Source organism: Helianthus annuus, chromosome 15 (assembly GCF_002127325.2).
Source record: "Helianthus annuus cultivar XRQ/B chromosome 15, HanXRQr2.0-SUNRISE, whole genome shotgun sequence".
In the NCBI taxonomy this organism is placed as follows: domain Eukaryota; kingdom Viridiplantae; phylum Streptophyta; class Magnoliopsida; order Asterales; family Asteraceae; genus Helianthus; species Helianthus annuus.
Genome location: NC_035447.2, coordinates 35776485 through 35799959, shown reverse-complemented (window position 1 = coordinate 35799959; position 23475 = coordinate 35776485). Strand labels below are relative to the sequence as shown.

The following is a 23475-nucleotide window of genomic DNA, read 5'->3' as shown; positions in this document are numbered from 1 at the left end:
ATCAGATTAATCTCTAATATTATTAATAAATAACATAGTGTATCTAATAATATATAAATATCAATGATTCTTATACATTATTCCAATTTATCTTTACGTCAATTTCTTAAACTTTATTTTTTAATGATTATATGGATTGTGTCTTTGTTTTTTATTAAAATATTAAAATTATAAACATATAAATAATTAAATGAGTATTTAAATTAAATTCTATATTAGTATATTAGATTAATCTCTGATATTATTAATTATTGATATATCTAATAATATAGAAATATAAATAATTGTTATAATTATCCCGATTTATCTTTGTATCAATAAACTTTATTTTTAAAGATTTCATGGATTTTTTCTTTGTTTTCTTTTTTCATTAAAATATTTAAATTATAAACAGATAAATAAGTATATGAGTATTTAAACTATAAACAGGTAAATAATTAAATAAGTATTTAAATTAAATTGATAATTAAATGAGTATTCAAATTCAATTTTATATAATCCTTAACTTATATTTTAATTTATGATCAATAATAATTAAGTTATTTCTAATTATTGTAGAGGATATTTATATAACATCTTGAGTTTACATTTGACCAATGGGGTAACCTAACGGGACGGATTTGATTTGCTTTAGTTATTAACAATAAAAAATATATAATCTTAAGTAATAATTACTGAAATCCCCTGTGCGATTCGGCGGGAATTCAATTTTGATCGATATCGGTTTGGCTCATTATAGTAACGATACTTTGTATAACAACCGAAAGAAAAAACCAAAGAAATAAAGTCGTTAAACTTCAGAGTATAAAAAATTTGTGGTCATTTTAAAGTGTGGTTCACAAAAACACAAAAGAAAAGAAAATATTATATTAAGAGTTAATTACACGGATGGACCCTTTGGTCTATAGCTAGTTTCACCTTTGGGTACTACCTTCTTTTTAACAGTTTTAGGTTTTATGGTTTCAATTTTGTAATACCTTTGGGCACTAACACCAAAATTATCAATATAATGACTAAAATACCTTTCTATTTTTTTTTTATCAATGTAACACTTTTGGGTAGTAACACCTAATTTTATTTAAGTTTAAATCAATTTTACAAAATCTATTTTTTTATTTTCATCTTTTTATTATATCTCTTAATTAACATAAAATCTATTTATTTTTTTCTTTTTTTATTTATAAATATAAATTAAAAAAGTCAGAAAAAGTCCGCTCCATTTTTTATTTATTAATCTAACTACTATAATAAAAGAAGCCAACTTTTTGACACGTGTCATTCATTGAAGGTATCCTCAAATTTATATTTATCTAAATAAATAAATAATAAATTAATATTAAATCTTATCATACTTTAATAAAATATTATCCTCAAATCTAAATTGTTAATTTAATATATTTTTTAAACAAGTACCTCTCTTATCTACTTAGCTTATATTAAATATATAAATAATAAATTAATATTAAATGTTATCCTAATTTATTAAAAACATAACTTTTTTTTATTATTTAGTATACAAAATTATGTTTATTCAACTCGAGTAAAACGTGATGTTTTTAAGGATATAATTTTTTTTTTATTATTTGGTAGATTTTTCAACCCGACTATACACGGGTTTTTTTTAAAGATACGACGTTTTAGTATTTAATATACAAAATTACATTTATTTAGGATATAATTTTTTATTATTTGGTAGATTTTTCAACCCGACTATACACGGGTTTTTTAAAGATACGACGTTTTTAGTATTTAATATACAAAAATACATTTATTTAATCTGCGTAATACACATGGTTTTTAAAGATATAACTCTTTTTTTATATCTATTCAACACGTGTAATATATGGGGTTTTTAAGGATGTAATGTTTTATTATTTGGTAGATTTATTCAACCCGATTATATACGAGTTTTCTTTAAAGATACGACGTTTTTAGTATTTAGTATACAAAATTACATTTATTTAATCTGTGTAATACACATGGTTTTTAAAGATATAATTTTTTTGTTATTTGATATATAAAATTACATTTATTTAACCCGTACAATATACAAGGTTCATAAAGATATAAGTTTTCATTATTTAATATATAAAATTACATTTATTCAACCCGTGTAATACACGGGGTTCTAACCTAGTAATATTACTAAATAATACTAGATAAATATCTGACTAATATTATGAATATATAAAAACTCTTTAAAATATAAATTAAATAATGAAACAAATGATATAATAAGTATCTATTAAAATCCATAGCAATCTTGAAAACACACAAATATAATATCTGAAAATTAGTTAAATTAATATATCAAGATATGTAGCATAATCGAGAAAAACTGTTTAAAAATAACTACAACTAATTTAATATATTTTGTAGTAAAATCGTAAAAATGTATAATCTAATCTGATTTGTTTGTTACGATCAATTACATGGCACATTTTGAGACGGTGTGATTAAAGATGGCGTCTCTATTTTATTTGTGTATCTATGTGCTTAGGAAACATTTTAGTTCCGATGAGATACAGTCTTTTATTATTATTTTTATTGGTTTTATATTATTTAATTCCATATATTTAAAATTAGAAAAATTAAAACTAAGTTTTATACATTAAACACGTGTAATACACGGAGTTTCAACTTAATATCTTAATAATAATTTATTTGCACATTACCAACTATTATTATACCTATTGAATTTTTTATTATTGAAGATTTTAAGCAACTTCTACCGTGCTAAATTCTTTATCATTTCGTAAAAAATTATATAAAAATATTTACTTATAAATAAAAAATAAAAAAAATAGATTTTATGTTAGTTAAGAGATATAATAAAAAGATGAAAATAAAAAAAATAGATTGTGTAAAATTGATTTAAACTTAAATAAAATTAGGTGTTAGTACCCAAAGGTGTTACATTGATAAAATTAAAAAAATGGAATAGTATTTTAGTCATTATATTGATAATTTTGGTGTTAGTACCCAAAGGTGTTACAAAGTTGAAACCATAAAACCTAAACATGTTAAAAAAAAAGTTAGTGCCCAAAGGTGAAACTGACAGGGTCCATCTGTGTAATTAACTCTTATATTAAAGTGAAAACCGTTAATGAAATTTATGCTCAAGCTGATGTTTAACATTTAGAATTATTAAAATATTATCCATGTTAGTGTTCTGAGCTAAATCCGGTACGGTATAAAAACCGGATTTTAAAACATTGTGTATAGAGAGAGATAGAGAGAATAGATGTGGGAATCTTAACACCCGTGAATTTGGATGTTCATCATCATTATCATCATCATACTCAGTAAATTCCACCAACAGCAAAGCTAAGGTAGGGTTTGAGGAGGGTAAAATGCAGACAGCCTTACCTCTACCTTGTAGGAATAGAGACACTACCTCCAGTGAGACTGCCGGCTCGATGGTAGTTTTGTATCAAGCCTTGGATATAAGACACATAACACTCGCAATTAAGACAAATGCCAATTAGTGCATGTTCTCCCTTGTCTTTCGGTTATCAACGCCACCACATGATGCATGATTAATCATCCCCTCTTTTAACATTATTTTCATGAAATTAGTAAAATAACGTTAAAATTAGTGCACTTTCACTTTTACCCCCTCCTCTCGAGCGCCCACACATATATGCATTATATACGCATACCGCAAACGAGGTGTATGGATTTGGATGTTGTAAGACCATGTGTAGTGGGGCGTGATTTATAAATTTTTTTCAAAAAAAAACGCCCTATAACACCCCGGTAACCACTACACCCGGCGTTACCGGGCGTTATTTTTCAAAAAAAAAATGAATCAGGCGTGATTATTAAAACGCCATTTTGCAATTGTTGTAGCTTTGACTTATGTTGACCCACCAATGAGAAATCACTTTGTTGTTTTTTTTTTTTTTTAAGGATTAAAAGGGGCATTATTTGGGCATTATTCCCACTACGCCAATTTTGCAATAACGCCCTATGCTGACTGGGTTGTCACGTGTCAGATAATGCCTCATAGTAGAGGCATTATATTTCTTAACCACTACACATGGTCTAAACATAAATATTCGGAGATTAATTAAGACAATATATATATATTTTTTAATCTTTTAAAAATATTTATACTCCCTGCCAATGCCAACCCACTGTCACGTGACAGTAAAGTACCATCATTTTGGTCTTCTTTCCATTTTCCAACTTCTGACACCAACAACACATCCAGATCCTTTGACTTTGACCTTAACAAGCACCGGGTGAAGAAGAGTTAAATGTATCAATTAATATTAGAATGTTTAGCTGTTCAAAAAAAAAAAGAAAAAAAATAGAATGTTTAAGCAACTTTTTTTTTATTTCAACTTCAAGGGCTACTCACATTAATAGTGTTGATACAAATGAGGCAATGACCAATAAGTATTCTAAAGATAATAGTAACTTACACCCGATAATTATAAGACATGATTTTATAATTAGGTACAATTTCAAATTGCCAAACCCTGTCTATACTAGATCCATTGTCATCGGCATCAACAAGTACAATTTCAAATTGCCAAACCCTGTCTATACTAGATCCATTGTCATCGGCATCAACAATGGGAGGTTCATGGCCAAGTACCAAACGCTCCTCCCTCTCTCTCTCTCTATCTCTCTCTCACATGCACAACTAAAGTACTTGGCTTGCCTCCAAAAATCGATAAGGTGCGCGTACTTGGTAACTATAGAACATGGTTGTAGGTACAACTTCAATACCAGCCCCCTTCTATACTAGATCCTTGACTAAATACCAAGCCCTCTTCTCTCTTTCACATGCGAAACGAAAGTACTTGGTTTGGCTCCAAAACCAGCTAAGGTACAAATAGTCTAATAATTGTGTATAGGGCTGTAAACGAACCGAACGTTCAGCGAACAGTTCGTGAACCGTTCGGCGGGAAGTTCGTTTATGTTCGTTCGTTTAATAAACGAACGAACATGAACATGAAATTCCGTTCGATTAGTTAAATGAACGAACATGAACAAAGGTCTCGTTCGTTCAATTGTGTTCGTGAACGTTCGGTAAGGTGTTCGTGAACATTCATTCATTTGCGTTCATTTATGTTCGTATGTTCGTGTTTTAATTAAAAATTCTTATACTTTCATATATTTTATCTATACTTTTTATACTATTAAACTTTTATTTATATCATTACCTTAGCAATTAAACTAGGAAACCCTCTTTCACCTTGTTTATGCACTATTTCCCTTTCTTTTCTCATTATTTACATCGACGAATATGATCTACCTCCGTTCCACAATAAGGGATTCAAGTTCTAGTGATACTCTCTGGGCCATCCACCTTTATCCTTCATCGCGTTCGCCAAATTTATTTGTGTTCGCTTGTGTTCGTGAACCGTTCGTGAACACGCTCATTTCCTTAATGAACGAACACGAACATAAAATCTCGTTCGGTAAGTGTTCATGAACCGTTCGTGAACACATTTATTTCCTTAACGAACGAACACGAACAAGGCCTCGTTCGTGTTCGTTCGGTTCGTTTACAGCCCTAATTGTGTATATTGATAATGTACTAGATTGGTAAAAATGAAAACATTAGTGACTCTAAATTTTTAGCAAATGTGAAAACATTTATTCTAGATTTGTTAGAACATTTAATGAAGCAAATATACAACCAAAAAACTTTGATTGCACAATGTACATGTTTGAATGCAGGATGTACAAGTCACACTAGCAGCATTGATATTACTCTTAGCCAAAAAGAGGCAAACAAACATTGAGCAATCTAATATTTAATCTTGCAAAGAGCACAACTATTGGTAATGTATCGGGAATCCCAAATAAACACTAGCCAACAACAACATTGACACAAATCACACTAGAAAGTATAAGAACCAAAAGTAAGAAAGCAGCAGCAGCAGCTATACAACCACACAATGGTTAGCTCACCATCATCTTCAATGTTCATGTTCATCCACTGCTCTTCTCTACCAAACAGTCAGTAGAAAGAATGAGAAAATAGTATGCTAATGATAATAGTAAATCAACAACAACATTCTCTTTTTCATGTTATTGCCCGCTCCGTGTCAATCCTCCACGTGCCACATTCCTGCATAGATATAGATACCAGGTGAATATAGACATAGATTAGCGATTAATTCACCCGAAGGAACATGTGTTTGTGATGTAATATAAATAGGGGGGTCACTTTCTAACATGACATGAACCTAACACGGAATTTGCAGGTTAAGGTTGACCTGTTTGGCCCATTTATTTTTATAAAGAGTACACGGATGGTCCCTGTGGTTTGCACTTTATAACGCATTTAGTCCCCAACCAACAAATCTAAAGGTTTTAGCATGTCCAAGTGAAGGACTAAACGCGTTACAAAGTGCAAACCACAGGGACCATCTTTGTACTTTTGGAAAGCTAGAGACCAAATTCAAAATTTTGGTAAACCACAGGGACCATCCGTGTAGTTTACTCTTATATAAAAGATTATGCCATAACTTGAAGAATAAAAGAGACATTAGATTCAGGTTTTGTGGTTTAAACGTAATATGTTATAAACATTTGTATTTTCTTGAAAATTAGAGTATGAAAATAATAAACTATTCAAGTTAAATGGAGTCACCCAACGAAAGCTCGTGTTGTTTCGGGTTCAACCGCCAACCCACAAGCACAGTCCATTTATCACCCCTAAATATATATACAATACATTTATTTTGCATACCTGGCTGGAAGCGGCTGAGAGGTGTTCTTGACGTTCGCAAACCGTTTAGCCCGATTATCCTGTTCTTTGTCAATACGCATAGCAGCTACCTCCTTCTCCATTGCAGCTACCTCACGTCTCATTTTTTTAGCTTCAACCTCCATAGCCTTGGTTAAAGTGTCTACTTTCTTCGCTAACATCTGAAATCAATATTACAAATTAAATAATAAGAAGTTTTGATGTGAACCCAAAATAAAAAGATAATAATTAACCTCGATGGCGTCATCTTTGTCTTTAATGCTTTGATCCTTTTCATGACCAGCTTTCCTCAAAGCAATCACTTCTTTTTGAAGCAAATCATACAACAGTCCAGGCACGGTATCTTCAGTTTCGGTTCCCGAGGAGCCGCTCGGTTTTTCATCAGGGTTTACTATTTCAATATCCTTGGTTCCCGATTGGCTAAAAGTAGGACTGCCGCTTCCATTTGAAATAAGTTTACTCCTCTCAAGTGCACGCGTACCGCCATCAAATGACTTTGACGTACCTTTTGCGTGCCTCAAAATTGAACTCGACCCAGATGATCTTATTTGAAAAGATGGTGATCTTTTTGGTAAAATCCCGTTTGAAGCAGCTGCCAGTTTTGAAAAGTTATCAGCTCCGCCTAGAGACTGGCGGCGTGAAGGGCCATTAGTGTTTGGTGATCTCAAAGTGTCTTCTAGTACTCTGAGTCTTAATTGAAATTTTTCCTATATTTTATAAAAAAATAAAATATTTAGTACCATTAGAAATGAAACATGTTTCATAATGTTTCATAAACAGTCATTAATAGAAAATTACTTTCAATTGTGCTTCAGATTTTGCTGCACGCTCAGTTATAGCTAACTTGTCCTTTAGTTGTTGCATCTCTCCCTGTAAACGATAAAAGACGACAATTAGAAATAAATTAATGCTAAACATAGAAATTTGGTGAATTTAAGAAATATCATGTTACCTGCAAGAATCTTCTTTCTTCAAGCCATTGTTTTACCGGCATCACTTTATCATTAGAATCTTTCCATTCATTAGCTACTACTGTAGCTACTCTGTTTGCTGTAACTTTTGCACGAGCTAATTCTCGATCCAGTGTTTTCCGTTCCTCCTATATAGTTAAAGGCACAAAAAGTCAAAACCAGTCAACTATAAGCAGAGATTGCTATTTTGACCCATTTAAATACAAAGGTGTAAATTTGGGTTGTACTTTATCTCTAATGGGTCAAGTGTTTAAGCTAAAAATTTTAACTAAAAGGAAAACGGGTGAAATGAGTTTAGCAGGTCATATATGTATTCAAATGAATAAAAGTTTGTAAATCACTTCATAAAATATTTTAGATTATTACTGTAACAATACAGTTCTTTAATCACATTTAAGCACATTATATATTTTTATAGAATTTAACAAATTAAATGACAAAGTGTATGAGGGTCTGACTGGTCCGACCTGTTTTGACTTTTGACCTGCACAAAGGTTACCTAATTTGACCTGAACCCAAAACCCAACTTGCCCATTTTCAACCCTAGGTATAACGATAAGAGTTGTAGGTCATTTACATTCATCTCTTGAACTTTGCGTTGGTAGTCTCTCACTGCATTTGCAGCCGCACCACCAGCAAGAACAGCCTCTTCAAGCTCACGTACAGTTTGTGTAAGCTTTTCAACTTCAGCAACTTTTTGACGATGCATTTTATCCAAAATTTTATTTTCCTCCTAATAAAAGTATCAGGAAACATGCGGGTACATATATATAAAAAAAATCAGGAATGGATAACCAATTAAATACTTTACGACAAAAGACAAACAGCACAATCTTACCTGGCAAATTTCTATCTGCTTCATTAACTCCTGGTTCTTATTCTGAAGATCATCCACCATTGAAGCCTTAGCCAAAGCAACCTGCACTGCTCTCTCCGCTTCAAGTAAAGCAGCTTCTTTTGATTTAGTCAGTCGATCTAATGCTTTATTATCATCTTGCAGCTTAGCAATCTGAAACCCAAATAACACAACGTTATAAATGCTCAATCGCTCGCTATGTAGTTAATATTGCGATATATCAATGATATATCGGTTATCGGTCCCCCGGTGAGATATCGGTGCAAAATATCAGTCAGAATATTGGTACCGATTATCGGCGATATTGGCCGATATTTAGCCCTTATATCACTGATTTTCCCGATATCAGTACCATTCTTCTTAGTTCTACCATTTGTCTTTGTTCTTGTTGCTGCTATTAGTGTTTTAAGTTTTAATCAGTTCCTACTTGCTACAATTGTAGTGTTTTGCAAATTGCAAAAGGTTAATTTGTTAATGGTAGGAAGGTATACTGAACTATTAGTGCTAAAGTGCCATATATACAAACTCTGCATGATATTAAAATTAGTGATATCACACCGCGATAACCGATATCTCAAATATCAGACCTTGACCGATATTCGATTTTTTCTCGCATTAACTACTTATCAATCATTTATAACTGATTAGCGTTAACTTGATTTGTTATTATTAATCACTCAGAGAATGCAAACCTCTTGTCGAGCAAGCTTCAGCTCGGCTTCTAATGGTGCAAGGATTGCCTCAATTGGAGGCATATCATCGTCTTTTTGAGCAGCATGAACCCTTCGAAGAGTGGCTTCTGCAGCAAACTGAGCCGCCATAGATGCTTTTTTCTCATCATTGATTTTCTTAATTTCAAGATTCTACATTACCGGAAAGTATATTTGACATATATTAGCTACATTGAAAATAATAAAGAATCCAAATGAATATAAGAGCTTCAGTTAATACCTTGGTATCTAGCAGAGATTCTGTCAACTTCAGCTTCTCATCCATCTTCGACAATTCTTCAGTTAGCTAAGGTATACGAAAAAAGAAAAGAGCAAGATTTTATCAGATTTAACTCAAAAAAATATGATTTACAATTTACAACAGATAAGATGAGGCAAAAGAACACAACAAAAATGCTAACAAAACCATGAAGTCATACAGATATCACAAATACTTGGCGATAACTAGTCGGACTTGGTCAAACACTTAATATTAGCACATAATTAACAAGTAAAGTTTATATTGTCTGTATGTTAATGGATCACAATTAGTAAATAAGATATTTATCCACAAAACAGAACAAACAAAAGACAAAGCCCCAATAAGCAACACCAAGATAGCAAACACAAACATTTTACTTAAGTGCCAAAACAAACTCGTTTATCATTATAATCCAAGTGAGTACAGAAATGGTTTCCTTGCACAAACCTGAGCTAATGATAGCCGACAAACAACTTCTTACGTAATAGTAAGGTGGTTTCAAAAGAAGTGCATGTCACCGAACAAATCCACGAGGGAATTAATAGTTAGGAGTTAAAGCATCCAACAAATGCAGTATGTCCAAATCAGCATGCTAGTAACAACTTGATAATACCAATAGCATACTCAATGTCTTAACTTATAAATGGATAAATACACTACACAACAATGGCACAACAAATTTACAATCTTTACTTCGACAGTTCGACAGACGGCTTAAACAGTTCAAAACATCCGCATTGCGAAACAATCAATCACATAACAATTAGAATTCCTTAAAACACATACTAAAACAGAACAGCACATACTAAAAATATAAAAATATAGCTTATGTAAGGGGAGAATGCCAGTGCAAAATGTAAACAATTAGTCAAAGCAATTAAACATTCAAATTCAAATTTCAAATATTTGGCAAATCAAGTAAACTAAACATATTAAAACATATTATCAAAATCATAACCTCTTCAACAGCTTTCTCTCTCAACCGTTCAGACAGCCTCAACGCCTTGATCTCCGCCTGCGCTTCACTCAATTCTCGATCCTTATCTACAAAACACCAAACAAATCAACAAAAAATCAAATCAAACACCTACAGAACCAACAACTCCAACCAGATCACTTCACATTACTCACCTCTAACTTCATTTTCCAACCGATTAAGCTCAACCTTCACCGGATCCGAACCGTGAAGCAGATTTATAAAATCATCAGTATCCAAACTCGGCCTTCTAGAGCTCCTCCTCCGATTCGGCGCACCAGAAACCCTAGCTCCGTCCTTAAACGATCCTGACACCGTCAACGGCGTCGTTTCAGCCACCGGCGGACGTACATTACCGCCGCTGTAGTCTCCGCCGTCGCCGGAAACCTCCTCCATTACTCGGATCTGAGCTCAATCGCGCATCAATAGTTGGAAATCGAACGATTTGTTAACCGCTAGGGTTTGGGAAACGTAGAGAGAGTGTAGGAGATGTGTATAGATATGGATTGAGAAAGAGACAGTGTGTATGTGTGTGTCAACTAGGTGAAGAATGGAGTGGAATGGTGGGTTTCTCTCTCTAGATTGGAATGATCAGTGAGAGAGAGAGAGAGATCTGGGGTTTCTCTCTCTAAAAGTATGTGCGATTCATTTAAGTGTGGGAAGGTTTCTCTCTTGGTTCGTATTTAAATATTCTACACTTTCTTACATGACGATTCACAATAATTTTTCTTACACGTGGCGGTTTCATTTCCTTTTTCTATTTTTTTTAAACCGTGAGAATCTTTAACATGTTAGAGAGAAGTTTGGCTAACGGCATTCCTCGGGAAACCATACCATCCACTGTCAGTGGCAAGGACTTGCACCGTCACAGCAGAGAATCTCTCTGACGTAAGGCATGATGGACTAAAACCCATAGTGGCTCGGGCTCGAACTCTTGACCTAGGGTCTAGGAGAACTAGCCTTTATAGTTATTATTGTTATCGTTATTTTATTTTATTATGTAAACTAGTCTTAAGCCCCACGATATGGTGCGGGTGCGTAAAACTATGATATCAATATTGTGGGGCGGAGGACATAAAATCATGTTAAGTAGCAACTGGATAACGACCAAAACTGAGAAAAAGCGTAAAATAAAAACATGACATTCTAACACTAAGTGACTCACGTAGCGTAAAATGTAGACGGAGACGAATTTATTCCAACACGTATTAACAAGTCGAGGGGATAAATGTCACACCCCAACCGATGGCGGAAACATCGGAGTGAGACGAAAACAAATTGCTCATTGCTTCATAACACTAATTGTGACAATATAATTAATCAAAATTCCATAAATACTAAATGTCATACATCACTCAACAAAACAAAACAAAACAAAACATGATCAAATTGTAGTAACGAAAACATGGATCAAAATATAGTTTATTGTTTAAGTGTGTATCTAAGTCCACCCTAAACTTGTTTTCTTCATTCATCACCTATCAACCTGCAACATGTATTAAAATAATAATCAACAACTATGTTGACGAGTATACAAGTTTTAATACATAGCATAATACAAAAAATGTTTTAATTGTGCTCATATCCAACATGATAAATGTATACAAGTTACTGATATGTTGTACGGGTGTAAGTTATATGTCAAACCAGAGTTTAACGTAATCGTGTTTGCCCAACATCGTCGAAACGAAGAGGGTGTAATGTGTTTTACTTAACAATACCATAAGTATACGGGCGGGGCGTTAATCCTATAGCGCTATAATTGTTATGGTAGACTTGCAAAGTTAATGAGCATGTAAACACAGTGTAAACAGGGCATATGAGATTAACAAGTGTAACATGTTTTCATGTTTAAGTGTGGATAGAGTGTGATTGAATAAACATGTTTAATAGTGACTGCGTGTTTTTGTATATATGTACATGTTGCACCCAAAGTGTTTAAGAATGAAAAAGGGATCGAGTATACTCACAGTTTTGCGTAGGGTTCCACGAAAACCGAGAGCGGGTTGTTGAAGGTTGGAACACCGAAGTCACCCCGACATGGGTAAACAGAGGTGTAAGTATTCTGATGTGAAAAAGGTTCGGATCAGATTGTAAATACGAGAAAAGTACGGAACAAAACGAGTAAGAGAACCTTTCGAACAAAAGGGCCTCTCGTGCGAAAGGGCAACGGCCTTTCGTGCGAATGGGTCTCTCGGGCGACTGGTCTGTTTTTAAAATGCGTAAAACATAATCGTAAACTGATTTAAACATAAATAGTAGAGTAGTTGTTAAACCAATTGAAAACAGAAAGTAAAATGGTCAAACAGCCAAGTGAGGACAACCCAGGTGTGCCAACATGACATGGAAATAGTGAACTAAGTGTCGGAGGCTGGACGGGGTTAACTCACTCTGTGACTAGGAAACTGTTTGGGATTCATCATTGATGAACTGATATAAAACAAAAGTGAAATCGAAAACGAAACAATTGAAAAATGTCCTTTTCGTGCGAAAAGGAACACCCTGTCGCGCGAAAGGGATTTCCTCTCGGGAGACTGGTGACTGTTTTGTCGGAAAACATATGTTAGATCTGTCCGAAACAGATCATTACTTGGTGGAAATTAACCCTAATGCAAACCCTTAACTATAGAATGAGTTGAGGGTCTGATGGGTTCCATATTCCATCAAGATCGTAAATAAATCAAAATGAAAGTTTATGAACAAGTTGTAAAAATGTTAAAGTTTTGTAGATCTTGATTCGAATCTCGTTTGGTGATGCTCCAACATCAGTTTGCCCAAGCCAACTAGTGGAAACCATCCCTGAGATGTGTTAAATCAAGAATGTTTGCAAGAAAATTTATAAATTAGAATTAAAATGCAAGAAATATGTTAAAGAAATGAAAGAGATGAAAGAAATCATACGGAAATGCTTCTGATCGCGAGCAAGAGAGTTCAGAGCGTTTTGGAGAAGTCTGAGTGGAATGAGCAAGGAAAAGAGTGGAGTAGTGTGCCTATTTATAGGCTCTAGGGTGAAATTAAGGCAACAGGCGAGTTCGGACGAGTGGGGAAGTCGGATGACACGCCCTTTCGCGCGAGAGGGCTGCTCGCGCGAGAGGGGTCTTTCCCTTTCTCTCGAGGTTCAAGTTTGATTATGTTATGTGTTTTAACTGATTTTACATGTAACGAACATAATGTGTATTGTGAAATTATGAAACATGTATAATAGTGTTTAAAAAATGTCGATTGTGAGTATAAATATGCAAACAGGTCTAACGTAAGTAACATGAATTATGAATAAAATACTTACGTTTTCATTATGATCAATAGTCTCTGATTACAAGGTGAAGCGAGATAGAATACAACATGAGTACAAGTGTCTAAAAATAGATGTACAACAATATTTGCTAAATCGGGAAAGTACAAATGTGCGAAGCATTACAGTAAAAAACAACCTGGGAGACCAAATGTGACAACCAAACATCGGACTAAGCAGCAAAAATTCATTTAACTTTTGTTGAAAAAATTATAAAAAACCAAACTTTTGTTAAAAAAAAGAGAGAGAGAAATCTTTGAATTTACTATGAAAAAAAAATCACCATAAAAAATAAAAGAGTCACTATTCATTCATATGTTATTAATACATATATATGGATAGAATGGATAGATTTTTTTTCGTGTGATTGAGGGGGAAATTTGGTTTTGGGCAGAATTGATTATGTTCGTTACTACAATGTGATAGTTGTACTTGGTATGATTTACGAGGGTTAGAATATACTAGGAAGTTGTGCTTATGGAGGAAGCCTAGGAAGTCATCCTAGCTACTAGATCGTATAATTGATGGCTAAGATTAAACGGAGAATTCATAACTCAAAAAGAGTCGCCTAATTTGAATTAAGAGTATTTTGATCCATTCAAAATAATATTTTCTCTATCTTCCACTTCCACTGTTTTTTTAAATGTTAATAACTCTTTTATACGACTGTAACGCCTCGGTTTTGTAACTTTCCTTATTTAGAAAGTTTGTTTCGTATTTCTATTTCGGAAACTTGTAATCTTATGTAATCGTATTTCGTTTCAAATCATTATAATCCGAGGCTTTCGTAATAAAACGTGACCATTTTATAAGAATTATACATCGAATATCCGTACTTGTTTGTCACTCGATTTATTTATACACTTGATACTTGTGCATCATTATCGTAAACACGTGCTTATCTTACAAACAATTATCGTAAATACATGTTTTTATACACTTTATACACACAAATACTTAATTACATATTAACACTACTAAAACTATGCTTTTATACGTATTACATACTTAATTATATGATTATTATGCAAGTTATACCTTAAAACATCAAATAAACCAAACTGCATGGGGGCTGAATGTAAAAAGCTGAAAGTTGGCCTGGATGACTGGCCCAGCGGCACGCGGCCTAGTCCCCCTTCTGTTCGTCGACGTGCTGTCGGTGTCGATCCTCAGCCCAGCCTTGTTTATTCGTGGATTGGCTCATTTTTACCTTCCAACGGTCACCTAACTTCTTTTAAAACCTTATTAACTCTTAACCTAACTTCCCCACTATAAATACAACATCCCTAACCCTCATTTTCACTTTCCAAATACCATATTCACTCTCAAATCCTCTCAAAAACACTCAAAAATTCTGATTTTTGGGCAGAAACTTTCAAGACTTTTAAGTGAGTTATAGCTCACTTCTTTACTCATTTCTTCTTTGTTTATTCTTCCATCTTACTTGGATAACCTCTAGGAAGGTTTTCACAAGTTTGCCATGGCAAACTAAGGTGAAACCTCATCATATTTCAGGTCCAAAGTAAGATTAAATTATGTTTTGTACAATATTCATATATCTTCTATTTCTTTACTAAAACTTGGTGAAATCTTGTACCCACCAAGCTCACAACTTAGTCTATAGTTGTGGGTTTGTGTTGAGGTTGATTTCCATCAAGTTGTGAGTTCAAAAACTCTTTACTCTAAGTTCATACATGTTATATTCAGATGTTGAAAACATTCATGATTCACCATCTTCCATATGGTTGAACTTGTGTCTTGTAAAAGTGTGAACCGTGGGAGCTTTGGCTTTCCAACCTAGTTTCACTACCTCACGTGTGAACCTTGTGTATGAACACTGAAGTAGCTTTCTAGTTTCAAAGTAACATAACCCCGTCTAGCCTCCAACACTTAGTTAACTCTTTCCATGTTGTGGTAGTTCACACGGGTTAGGTCTTACTTGGCTACTTGATAATGTATTAGTTAGTTGTTTAATTCTTGTCATTCATGACCCTCCGAATCATTCTTGTGACGATTTGTGTAGTGGTGAATCATACAATGAGGTTAATCCTCCATGCTTGACTTACATGATAATCTATGAAACTCATGATGGACTTAGCTTAGGACTATTATTATAACTATATAAATATATATGAACATAGCTGAATTTATGATGATAATCGGGTTATGGTTATTCGTCATAAATTTAGGCTACTTTATCTACGATTCTAAGTCTCTCGTTGTTGATTCTAATGGGCAAACTAGGACCCATGAAATCACACACAACTTAGTGTCAAAAATGTAACAACCCACACTTTCACGCTCGTTACTCTCATTACGCCTAGCACTGAGATTCGGATCATAATGTAAACTATATCGCTTACTACGCTACATCGCATATTTTCGCACTACATCGCTTATTTTAACACGCTATATCGCACTTCACAACGCTTACGCTTAAAACGCTTTCGCTTACACTACTACATCGTGAGTATCTAAAATACTCGCTCGCTCTCGCACCATCGCAACACAAACTCAAAATGCGGTTACTTATATATATATATATATATTAGTTATATATATATTATTATCTATGTGTTAAAACTCGCTTAAACGCTCACTCGCACAACTCGATTTATCGCTCTAAAACGCAACGTAACGCGACACTTAATATCTCGCTAAATTACGTAAAGTACTTGAACTAACTACCGCAACAAAACGCACCTAACGAACATCTGGCACGCGAAACGGGAATTTCTCACACAAAACTCGTCCCTTCTTACGAAGGCAAACTGCGCATTCCCACTTCCTCTATAAATACCCAAGCCTCTTCTCACATCCTAACTTGCTGTCTTTTCATCCAAAACGCTCCCAACCTGTTGTCCATCGATTTCCCGAGTAAGATCCGCTATTTTTACAAGTTTCACAACGATTTCCACTATGATTTTACACGAATTTCACTATGATTTCATCCAAACATCTTTATTTTCATCTAAACATCATCTTTTTCATCTAAACTTCAACTTTTCATCTAAAACTTCATCTTTTTCATAAAAACCTTCATCTTTTTCTTCAAGAACTTTTGATTTACCATGGATTTGCACTTAAACGAGTGTATTGGGCTAAGCTTTGGCTTCCCAAGATGTAGATCTGAGAATCTCGCACTCACCAAGTGTTTAATCCAAAGAAAAACTGTTTTAAACTCGATTTTTACACTAAACCGGACCAAAACCGACATATATTTCTGTAACGCCCTGCTTCTTTGTACTTTCCATATTTAGAAAGTCTTACTTGTATTTCTATTGTTGGAAGTCTTGTGATCTTGTATCGTTTTTCGTTGTATCGTTGTGTAATCGAGGCTTTGATCGTAGTAAAATTTATTATTTCATATAAGTTATACTCACACGTATCGATTCATTGTACATTTTATACATGCTTATACGTGTTGCAGTACTTGGGTTATACGTTACCAATCTCAAATGCATACGCGCAACCGATATTCCACCTACTAATACTCATAACTTATGCATGCTTGTTAACTATTAAATACTTGGTTAAATTCTAATAATAATAATAATAATAATAATAATAATAATAATAATAATAATAAAAATAATAATAATATTTCTAATAATATAATAATAATAATAATAATTTTAATAATATAATAATAGTAACTACTCTAATATTATAATATTTATATATACTCTAATTTGCAACATTTTTATGCAATAGAAGTTGTAACATGTGTTTCATGTGTTGTACCACTTTAGAAGGGCTTCATGCTTTTATTGGTCAGTGTGGGCCTGAACACATGTTGCACCCTCCTCTAAACCGACACAGATCACCCAAATACATCTCTCCCTGTCTTCCTTTCTTCTCCAGCAAAAGGGTGGCTAAGCTCCTACAGGCCTTTGATTTATAGGTTTGAGGAATCGTTGAATGTTGATGTGTTTTCAAGAGGTTAAAGAGAGAGGGAAAGTCGGCGATTTTTTCGGCCGGCGAAGACTAGATTACGGTGCCTGGACCACTTCGGACCAATATGTAGAGATGGAGTCCTATAAACATTGGGGTCTAACATACAAAAGTAAGCTGAAACTTACTTCTTCATTGTGTCAAACAACCTTGATTATCTCACGTTTTGGGTGATTTTGATTTTATTAGGAACAAGGATGAAGTTTGCCATTTTGATTTTATTAGGAACAAAGATGAAGTCTGCTCTAATAGATCAGCTTTCTTGAAGTGCATCTGCTGTTGTTTGATGCATTTACATGTGGGTTTGGTGAGTAAATTGTAAGTAAAGATTTGAGCAACCCCATTTGGGGTTTTGTTTAAAGAATTGTATGTTTTCTTCCTTAGGGTTCAATTTTTGGTACCATTTCAGTTGGGCGGTTTTGTCTGCTTTAAGTTTAGGGTGTGTGGATTTAAACTACAAAATCAAACTAATTGTTCCCATTTCTCTTGTACACAAATCCTAATCTTGGTTTATGTGAAATGTTCGTATTTTTCTTTGTGGGGTTTGGTTTTAGAGGTTATGGATTGTGGGTTTTGATTGTAGTTCAGTTTGACTCTTGAAGTTAAATTGCTTTATACTAAAAAAAACTCATATTTTTTGAAGGGATTTGATTTTAGGGGTTTTTGGATTTTGGATTTTGGTTTTTTACTGTAGTTCAGTTTTGAAGGTAAAAGTTTTGGGGTTGAATGGAAGATTGGCGAGATTGTTTATGAAGTTTGTTGATGAAGTGTGAGGGTGAGTATGTGGTGGTATATTCAACTCATCAGTCATGTCTCATTTTCATTTTCTTGAACATTGTGGCGGAGGAAGTCGCCGGAGAAAAGCCCCGGCGAAACAAAAAGCTCAGGTGGATCCATGTCTGATCAGATATATTCAACTCATCAGTCATGTCTCATTTTCATTTTCTTGAACATTGTGGCTGTGAGTAATGGTTGAATTACAATAGCCAACCTTCACCACACTCACAAAATGATTTGGCTGCTGCTGAGGCAAAGCATCCGTAGGTATCATGTAGGTTATACAAATGACATCTTTACACCAAACACGCCACCATCAACAAAAAAAAGACAACTGCTCCAATTGTCGGGTTCGTTAAAGAAGCCATGGAGGTTTTGAGGAATGTCCAGCAACAAACCAACAGAAGTAGCCCTGCAGGTCAGTTTGCTTCCCTATCTCAGCCTTGTCTCTTGATCCTGATGTTGACCATTGGTGAGGAGTTTGTTCTTTTTTAATATTATCAACTTCATTTTATTGACTTATTTTACAAAATGATCAAATCAGATGTAGAACCTGGCCCACTTACATTTATTCTTTGTTATGTGCATGTGGTAGATCTGGCATAGTAGAACACACATTAGAGTATTTCAAGATTATGACAGAAGATTATGGTATTGTCCCTGACCTCAAACATTATGCTTGTGTAGTTGATTTACTTTTACGCGCATGGAAACTTGAAGGAGCTTACATGTTTATTAGAGAAATGCCTATAAAATCAGATTGATCTATATGAATGGATAAATGCAGGGTATTATACACTTTTGTGTAATTTTTATGATGATAATGGTAAATGGGATGAAGTTGCAAAGTTGAAAATGGCAATGAGAGAAAAAAGGGTTATAGTTGATCCTGGGTGTGGTTGGGTGGAAGTGAAGGGGAGCATTCATGCATTTCTTACTGCTGATAAGAACCATCCTCAATGAAAAGAAATAAATTCAATTTTGAATGACGTTTATGAAAAGATGGAAGAAATCACGTAATTTGATTATTCAAAAGCAGATGTTTTGCATGGCCATAGTGAAAGACTGGCCGTTGGATTTGGGCTTTTAAATACGGCTCCAGGTCTGCCTATACGAGTAACAAAAAATCTTTATATATGGTTGGTGGTGGTTTTATTTTTTACGGTTGTGGTGTTGGCGAATGCGATGGTTGTGGTGGCTATTGTTGTGATGATTTTGGTGGTTGTTGTCTACCATCGAAAAAAACATTTAACATAGTTACATATATCTAAAATATGTGAAGTTGCATGGGATCCGACAACCACATAAACATGTTTAGAAACAAAATGTATACAAACCTTGATTCTCGAACGTATGGGTATGGTCAAGGGTAAATGGACAATGATCGTTTATGGTGCAATAATCTGTACTCAAAACGGATTTACTATCTTAATGATTGTGCTTAGTAAATATACTTTATAGATCACCCTAATCTAACTTGCCGGAAAAAAAGGATCTGTTAATATATTTTAACACCCCGCTACATTGACTCGGTTTCGCAACACATCTTCAAGCCTCTACCGCATCGCGGCAGGGTGCGCTTCTAGTTAGTATACTAAATGTAACGTAAAGTTACATGAAAAATAAAATAATAAGTAAATAAATTATAAAAAAAGACTATGAACAATCCCATCGCAAGCTTTAGGGGGGAGATTTAATTGTGTTTTTTTTAATGTGTAAACTACCTAACTACTTAAGATTCCATTGAATGGGTAGTCATTTGACAAATAAAATTAGCACATTGAATACCATGTCAAAGTGGAACAATTCAACAAAAAAAAATAAGGAAAAGAAAGACAGTAACATTGCAGCCGCAACTATGACTGCTAATTGTTTTGTTTTAATTTTTTTTTATCAACCAACTACTTATATTAAATGCCAACCAACCCAATCCTAATTCATTACCTATATATACCAAGCTATAGGGCTGCAAACGAACTGAACTTTCAGCGAACAGTTCATGAACCGTTTGGCGGGAAGTTCGTTTGTGTTCGTTCGTTTAATAAATGAATGAACACGAACAAAAAAATTCGTTCGTTTAGTTAAATGAACGAACATGAACAAAGGTCATGTTCATTCATTTGTGTTCGTGAACGTTCGGTAACGTGTTCATTTACGTTCGTTTGTGTTCGTTTGTTTATGTTCGTTTGTATGTTCGTGTTCGTTTGTGTATAGGAATATATACATATATATATATATATATATTATTTTATTTTATTACCCAACTTCTATTATATTATATTGTATGGCCCAACTTATATTTTATCGTTTGTTTATGTCATATGTGTTGAGCTTACTTGATGATGGTTGGACGAATTCAAGTTTATTTTGGTTATAGACCATCTCAAGGTTATTTTGGTGGATTAAATGGAGACTTGAAGTTTAAGATGAAGTTTTGAGACACTACTTTGTGTTAGTTATGTTTATAAAAATTATATATTAAGCTACTCAAGTTTGGATAATTAGCTTGGTATATTTTGGGTGGATCTACTTAGTGTTTTTTTGGTTATGATCATCTTCGAAAGTAAATATATGTTCGTTTGTGTTTGTTTATGTTCATTAACGTTTGTTTGTGTTCGTTTGCGTCTATGTGCGTTCATGAACGTTCGTTTGTGTTCGGTACCTAAATTAACAAACGAACACGAACAAGTTCATTTCCTTAACAAACGAACACGAACAAAAAATCTCGTTCGGTAAGTGTTCGTGAACTGTTCGTGAACACATGAAATCCTTAACAAACGAACACGAACAAGGCCATGTTCGTGTTCGTTCGGTTCGTTTGCAGCCCTACCAAGCTATCTCCAAGTCATTTTCACTTTTCTAAACACTCTCAACTCTCCATAATCACTCCCAAATCACTCTAAAATCGCAGCAACATCAGAAGTTCGGACAGATTCAACAAGCTTCACTAAAGTGAGCATAACTCACTCAATACTTGTCCGATTTAGTCCATTCTTTTTCCTATGTGCTTGGATTGACCTTAGCTTCGATTCCATGGGTTTTTCACAGTAAATAAGTACCTGGAACTCCGGCAAAAAGGCTCCAAACTTCACTGTTCATTTTTGTTTTGATTCAAACTTTACTAAACTTGTTCAAACTTGAGTCTAACTCATCTCAAACCTATGTCCTTATGCTTATAACCACTTATATGGTTATTAGGCTTAAAAACAAGGTTGAGACATTCAAAATCAGAGGTTAAACCTCATATACATTCTGTTTTGTTTAGGGTTTTTAACCCACAATTAATGTTTAAGTCAAAGACTTAATGTAGGTGTGATTATGGACTAACTTGGGTTGTCCAACATAAAATCCCCACATTGCTTGATGATTTCTTATAGAGTAGTTGTTTATATTCTTGTATTATTCATAGTTCATGACCCTCCTTGTATGTTTATACATCAAGTGTAGTGGTGAACACTTAGAGATACCTAAATGGAAAACTACTCTTCCTACCTCTTACATGACTTCCATGAAACTTAGAGGTACCTAAATGAAGATTTAATCTTCTACCTCATGCTTGAAATATTGGACATAATAATATGTAGGGAAAGAGTTGGCTACAAAGTCTACTTTTTTCTAAAAAGTGTAGGAAGTGTTCTAAGAGTGACATGTGGCATCTAGGGTTTTTGTATTAAAGGGCATAAAGGTAATTCAATAATAAATTTTATTTTTGGAAGATATACCTATTAACAATAAATGCTATTTTTATGAAACTATATATCTATTAATTATTCAAAATCGGTAGTCATATCCTTCATATCCACAACTGTTTCATCCAAAGTTCGAAACGTAAAATACATTAATTATTTCTTGACATTGTGTTTTATCAGTTTCTTGTTCTTCACGCTGTGTTATATCTGTTTTCATAATAAAACATAAAATCTATCATCCGAAGTTCGAAACGTAAAACAAATTAACTATTTTTTGACGTTGTGTTTTATCAGTTTATGGTTTCTTCATATTGTGTTATATATTTTTCACAACTAAATACACACTCTCACATATTTTGTAACATTAAACACATTCATTATTTCTTAACGCTGTGTTTTATTAGTGTCTGGTTTCCTCACATTGTGTTTTATCAGTTTTCACTATTAAACACACCCCTCACACATAAAACATACCAATGTCTGAAATACATAATATAAAACACACCAGGGTCTGATTTCACGACAAACAACTTGAACGAAGAAATGAATCGTGAATCTTGTTTTTTAGTACAGAAGAGAGAGAGAGGGAGAGAGAGAGAGAGAGAGATAGAGATAGAGAGGAAGTTTCTAAGATTTAAGGAGTGGTTTTATGGAATGACACTTACTTGCCTTTTTTAAAATATGACAAATGACTTTTTTGCCAACAATCAATTAAATCAATCCTTATTTAAAACAATAATATTACTAAAATGCCACCAAGATAATCTCAACCATTAAAAACACTCATCCAATGGTCCAAAACACTTCCTACACTTTGTAGGAAAAACACACTTTGTAGAGTAACCCCACCCATAATATGTATACGATATATGTAATATACTTAACAAACCGAACCTTTGATGATGAACAAAATGGACATTGTCAAGTAGTAAGTTTACCATCCAAACATCATATGTTAAGGATGGTTATTTTCATATATTTAAGTTCATGATGTTTAAATTCCGAATCTTTAATCCGCCGTTACTCTCCGATACTCATACGCCTTGTTTACTTCGTGTAAAAGGACTTGGTGTTCCACCCCCTAATCAACAAATAACTCACTCGCGGATTCTCAAGTTCAAGACTTGCAAAACCGTGAGTACACTTGACCCATTTCCTTTTAAACACTTTGGGTTGTAACATGACACACTTAAACATTGTTTTATGCTCAATCCTATATACATGCTACTTGTTTACTTAGGTTCATGCTAGATTA

General features: G+C 33.7%; 1 protein-coding gene and 1 long non-coding RNA gene across 7 annotated transcripts; one reads left to right on the top strand and one right to left on the bottom strand.

Moving 5' to 3' along the window:
• Positions 1 to 5699: 5699 nt before the first annotated feature.
• On the bottom strand, positions 5700 to 11172 carry LOC110911688 (microtubule-associated protein 70-1). The gene is made up of 11 exons (XM_022156318.2): positions 10664 to 11172; positions 10491 to 10576; positions 9512 to 9577; positions 9253 to 9423; positions 8543 to 8713; positions 8282 to 8437; positions 7686 to 7832; positions 7532 to 7603; positions 6967 to 7440; positions 6716 to 6894; positions 5700 to 6091 (listed from the first exon to the last, which is right to left on the bottom strand). Exons 1-11 carry the CDS (start codon positions 10902 to 10904, stop codon positions 6052 to 6054), a joined length of 1803 nt encoding a protein of 600 aa, XP_022012010.1. The 5' UTR covers positions 10905 to 11172; the 3' UTR covers positions 5700 to 6051.
• A 5460-nt stretch (positions 11173 to 16632) lies between these two features.
• LOC110911687 lies at positions 16633 to 19693 on the top strand. 6 transcript variants are annotated; one of them, XR_002577262.1, is made up of 5 exons: positions 16633 to 16677; positions 17705 to 17866; positions 17944 to 18061; positions 18462 to 19003; positions 19127 to 19693. It is a non-coding gene; the product is annotated as an uncharacterized LOC110911687 (long non-coding RNA). The 6 variants fall into 6 exon arrangements; XR_002577261.1 differs by having other exon boundaries at positions 17553 to 17866; positions 18469 to 19003; XR_002577260.1 differs by having other exon boundaries at positions 17553 to 17866; positions 18462 to 18949.
• The last annotated feature ends 3782 nt before the right edge of the window (positions 19694 to 23475 follow it).